Source organism: Sinocyclocheilus rhinocerous, unplaced genomic scaffold (genome assembly GCF_001515625.1).
Source record: "Sinocyclocheilus rhinocerous isolate Xijiao unplaced genomic scaffold, SAMN03320098_v1.1 scaffold1881, whole genome shotgun sequence".
NCBI lineage: Eukaryota > Metazoa > Chordata > Actinopteri > Cypriniformes > Cyprinidae > Sinocyclocheilus > Sinocyclocheilus rhinocerous.
This window is the reverse complement of record NW_015635041.1, coordinates 224772-230261: the sequence shown is the minus strand read 5'-3', so window position 1 is coordinate 230261 and position 5490 is coordinate 224772. Positions and strand designations below refer to the sequence as shown.

General features: G+C 50.6%; 2 protein-coding genes across 2 annotated transcripts in view; both read right to left on the bottom strand.

The window, feature by feature from the left end:
• LOC107746320 (uncharacterized) overlaps window positions 1-2965 on the bottom strand; it is a 9058-nt gene extending 6093 nt beyond the window's left edge. The window contains 2 exon segments of the mRNA XM_016560466.1: window positions 2-1297; window positions 1355-2965. Of these exon segments, the coding sequence (XP_016415952.1) occupies window positions 2-1297; window positions 1355-2882 (2824 nt within the window). The 5' untranslated portion in view covers window positions 2883-2965.
• LOC107746311 (FERM and PDZ domain-containing protein 3-like) overlaps window positions 1-5490 on the bottom strand; it is a 189520-nt gene that overhangs the window by 170482 nt on the left and 13548 nt on the right. The gene's annotated exons all lie outside the window — the stretch shown is intronic.

Here is a 5490-nt window from a genome sequence, read left to right as displayed (position 1 = left end):
CCGTCTGGTTCCACCACATAGGTAGTTCCCTGAACATTCTTCACCACGTAGACCTGTGGTGCCCACGCATCCTGAATTTTATTTCTCCCTGCCGGACGGTGCCTCAAGTAAACTTGCTGTCCAACAGCAATCTCCGGGCAATACACCTCACTCTCATGCCGTTCAGTCCGTTCCGCTGCTTTTCTTTCTGCATACTCTCTCGCTCTAGCATGAGCGTCCTGGAGTCGCTCCCGGTGAACAGACAACCAGTTGGTTTCCATACCTTCCTCAGACTCCCGTCCCAACAAAGCATCAACCGGAAGGTGCGGTTGTGTACCAAACAACATATAATACGGGGAGTATCCCGTGGAGGAGTGGGGCGTCACGTTATAAGCATACACTAATTCCGGCAAGTGTTCAGGCCATCTCTTCTTCTTGTCGGGGGATAGCGAGCGCAACAGGTCATGTAGAGTGCGGTTAAACCGCTCACAGTGGGGATTCCCTTGCGGATGATATGGGGTTGTCCTCGACTTTCGCACCCCATACAACCTGCAAAGTTCCGCAATGACCGCGCTCTCAAAGTTTCTCCCCTGGTCGGAGTGCAGTCTCTGCGGCACCCCGTACTTGAGAAACCACTCTTTCAGGAGCACCTTAGCGGTGGTATCCGCCTTCTGGTCACGTGTGGGGAACGCCTGACAAAACTTAGTGAAGACATCCGTCACCACCAGAACGTTTTCTCGACCATCAGAGGCAGGCTCCAGAGTGGTAAAATCAACAGCGACCACTTCCAGTGGTTGGGAAGCCAGAAAAGGGGTCCAGGAAGCCCGAATCTTAGGCTGCGGCAACTTAGCAAGCACACAGCGATGACAATTCTTCACCCAGGTGTCTACAGCTTCATGCATTCCTGCCCAATAGCACCTTGGCTTGAGCAAGCTCAGGGTTCTCTCAATTCCCTGATGTCCCATTTGATCATGAACACTCCGCAGCACTGGCTCAACCAAGCAAGTGGGAAGTAACAGCTGTTGACGCTCGCCTAGGAATACATCATCTACTACGCGATACAGTAATCCTTCATCTTCCTTGATCTTACCCCACTGTTTAAGCAATGACCGCACTTGTCGGGGCAGTCCCCTTCTCTCACGGGCTGAGGGCTTCTTTCGGGCACACCAAAACTGCTTCAGTAGTTTCAGGAAAGGATCCGCATCTTGAAGACGACGAAGCTCCTCCTTAGTATACCCAGGTAACGTCGGAGTGTTTCCAAGGGCAGAGTCTGGGCTAACTTTCCCCTCTGTAAGCTCTCCTAGCGCTGGTCCCAACACTGTAAGATCTGGGCCTATGGCTGTTCCCCAATGTAGCTCACTACAAATGGCCACACAGCCATCATAGTCAGTATCTTCGGCCACTACATGCACCTCATCCAACCCCGGCCTCCGGGAGAGAGCGTCAGCCGCTGTATTACAACGACCCGGTCGGTAGCAGATCTCGAAACTAAATACAGCTAGTTGGGCCGCCCACCGCTGCCCCACTGCTCCCAGCTTCGCCGTGTTAAGGTGACAGAGCGGATTGCTGTCAGTGAGAACAGTGAACCGAGACCCCAGTAGATAGCCCCTGAACTTCTCTACTACAGCCCACTTTAGGGCCAGGAGTTCCAGTTTCATGCTGCTGTAGTTGCGGTCATTGCGTTCGGCACCTCTCAGCCTCCTACTTGCATAGGCAATTACTTTCTTCCTCCCATCCTGAAGCTGGTAAAGGACAGCACCCAGGCCCAAATTACTGGCATCTGTCTCTAACACGAATGGAAGGGAGAAGTCGGCATATCCCAGTACTGGAGCGCAGGTCAGCTCCTTCTTGAGATGTTCAAATGCCTGCTGGCATTCAGATGTCCAAGAGCCTTGAAATAACTTGTCACCTTGGGACCCACTGCCCTTTTTGGTGCACAAATTTACAACGTCGTGCAAAGGTCCGGCCACCTTGGAGAAACCCGCGATAAATCGGCGGTAATAACTGCAAAATCCCAAAAAGGATCGCAGTTCCTTCACTGTGCTAGGCACTGGCCACTGCACTACTGCACTGACTTTGTCGGGGTCAGGACCTACCCCTTGGGCCGAAACTTGGTGTCCTAGAAACCTTACCTCTGCTTGGAGAAAGTGGCATTTTTCCACTTTAATCTTTAACCCTGCTTCCCTCAGCCGGCAAAGTACCGTTTCAAGTCTAGACAGGTGTGCCTCGAACGAACTCGAATAGACCAAAAGATCATCCAAGTAGACAAGAACCATCTGGAACACCAAATCACCCATTACAGCCTGCATGAGTCTCTGAAATGTTGCCGGTGCGTTACAGAGACCGAACGGCATCCGCACATATTCATACAGTCCGAATGGCGTGACAAAGGCGGTCTTATACTGATCTTTCTCGTGCATCGCTACTTGGTGATAGCCACTCGCCAGATCTATGGTTGAAAACACTTGGGCATTACACAGTGCGTCTAGACTCTCGTCTATCCTCGGCAGGGGAAATGCATCGCGCTGGGTCTTCGAGTTCAGTTTCCGGTAGTCTACGCACAGCCGCAGACTTCCGTCAGTCTTCCTGACTAGGACCACCGGGGACGCATATGGGCTTGAGCTTTCCTTAATAACCCCCTACTTCAGCAATCCGGTAATATGCTAACTCACCTCCTCAAACTGGTTGGGAGATATACGTCTGTATGCTTGAGCGACAGGCATGTCATTGGTCACGGGAATCTCGTGTTTCACCCGATCAGTGTACCCAAGATCCTCGTCACACGCTGCGAACACATCCGCGTGCTCCCTCAACAATGCTCGCAATTCTGCCTGCTGAACCGGAGTCCCACCCATTTGTACCCTGTCCAAGGGACACTGCAAGTCACCTTTGGTCTCCGTCATCGACCTCACGCTGACAGTGACTTCCTCATGATCTCTGTAAATCCGTCGGAATGCTACGTCACAGGCCCCACTGTCCACCTGATGACTTCGGGAAAGTACCCCAAGCCTGGCTTTTGGTGGTAGCCACATATCTTCCAGTGCCAGATTCAGAACCCGTACAGGAAACACCCGTCTTTCAACCGACACCACAGTGGGCACAAGAACCAAACCCCCTGGTAGTGGCATTGCCCCAGGTTCAAGCATGATCACACCCTTAGTCATGGGCAGCTTTTTTCTAACTCGAGCCTGAACCATGGCAACTGAGGCCGCCGGCACACGCGTTTTAAATCTTCCAGCTATTCGAACTGTAGAGTTCGTTCTGGTCAGGGCCTCCCCATGCACCTTACTAAAAGCATCCTGCCTATCTGAGTCTAGCGATCCTGCCAAGGCATTATCAATCTCGGCCAGAATCAGCTGTCTGCAGCGCTGAGCAATATTCATGCAGAGGATGCCTGACGGTGAATGATCAACTTCTCCATCTTTCTGGTCTCGGATTATCAAGAATCCACAGCCAGGTATCGTTACTCCCATCACCTGAATATCCAACTCGACGTATCCCAAATATGGGAGGGGCAATTTATTAGCAGCTGTAATCCGCAACCACTTTGAGGTGCTGTGCATATCCCTATCTTCCCCATGTAAGTGTTCTTTAAAAAAGCTTTCCGCCAATGTGCTCACATTGCTGCCCATCTCTAAAAGACACTTGACACTTTTTCCCCCTATGCTGATCTCAACCTCAGGGCATTGGCCCACTGCCCATTCCAAGAACCGCTCCTTAGTCAGTGGGCTGTTGCTTGAGCCATGGACACCCCCTCTCATTGCTCGGCTCTGTGCAATAGAGGGACCCTGTTTTCTGTCGCCATTGTTTCCCCAGAGGCCAACACCTGACCTTCCTGATTAAGCCGCGCCGTACACTGGCGGGCTATATGTCCCACAGCCTCACACCTCAAGCAAATTGGCTAACCATCCCGAGTATATCTGGGCCTAACCTTAGCCCTTTGGGGCCTTTCCAAACTTGGACTGACTCTTTGTTAGCTCTCTGATCGCTTTCCCTTGTTGAGCTACTGCCTTCACTACCTCTTGCAAGAGAGCATTCAGGTCTCCCGAAGACGATGCACCCACATTCTTGGACGTTGCACCCTCTTCAACACCCCGGTCAAGCAAGTAACGACTTCTAGCAATACCCGCACCACGGGGCCGATCTTCTGCACACCACAACAGAGCTTCCTCTCTGACCTCAAATAGTGTCACACGAGGTCGATCCCGCATTATTTTGCGCAATTCCAGACGGAGTATGGAAATCCCTTACCCCTTCCTCAAACTGATCCCTTAGTGCTACCTGCACATCCGGCACTGCATTAGGTGACTGTTGGAGTGCCGCATTTAACATTGTCGACAAGGCATGTGAATACTCTCTGAGATCTTCCCCCTCTAACTGTTTCCTTGCATCAAAGGCGTGTAACAACTGAGGGGTTGTACGCTTCTCGCGGAATGTGGCCCTCAAATATGCAAGCAGCTCCCGAGGCTGTGCATCCTCCCCCCCTATACACAGTTTAACCTCATCCAGAGCCGATCCCCTCAAGTGTGACAAAATAAAGTCTATTTGATCCTCTTCAGTCAGTCCCCTTACGCGAATAACTCGTTCGAGTTCCTCAATAAACTAATCTACGGTCTGGCAATCTTTACTAGCGTCGCCACAGTAAGGAACAATTTGCTTTTCCCTGGGAATATAGACATACGACCTGGTATTAACAGTGCTCAGCCCAGCAAGTGTTGACATCACCTGATCGTGTCTCCTCCCCAGCTCCTGTATTTGTGACCGGAGTTGTAAGAACACGTTACCTCTCTCACCATCGTAATCCCTGGCAGCAGCGCCAGCACCTGGGCGATCCTCCCCCCAGGTGGCTCCCTCCTTAGAAACGTCCGCCTCCATGAACCTGTGCCTCAGTTATAAAGGGTCTCAGTCTCTGTAAAGTTTACACACAAACAAAGTCTAATGCCGCTCCCTCTTTCCAACTGGTCCTGGCACCCTGGCTCCTTGTTTTCCTGCAGTCCTTCCCACCTCTGTGCATGGCTCTCTCTCTGACACGTGACCCTCCTTTCACCACTACCGTTGTCTATCTCCCCAAGCGAACTAACAGTTAGCATTTTACTCACGGAAAGAAAAAAAACACTCCCCCTAAGAGGAAACCAACAGAAGGAATGAACCCCACTCCTGGTACCAAAAAGATGTGGCCGTGTGAATGTGTAAACTATTAAATAAACCCAAACACTGCCAAGTATCTAAACTAGGGGTTCTTTATTTCCAACTGCGTATGCAGAAGACTTTTATACTTTACATTTACTATACATTAATACTCAAGGTTTCCAACTGAGGGGAGTTGTGCAGATGAAATTTATACAGTGAAGAATAAACACAACCAAAAGCACGCTTCCCTAAAGGTATAAAGAAACAAACCAAAATTATAAGCACTTCAAGTAGTTCTCACAGTTACAGAAATCACTTCAGGCCAGTTTCGCCAATTCCCATTTTTTTTCCTTTACAAGGATAGCCACACAGTAACAAAAA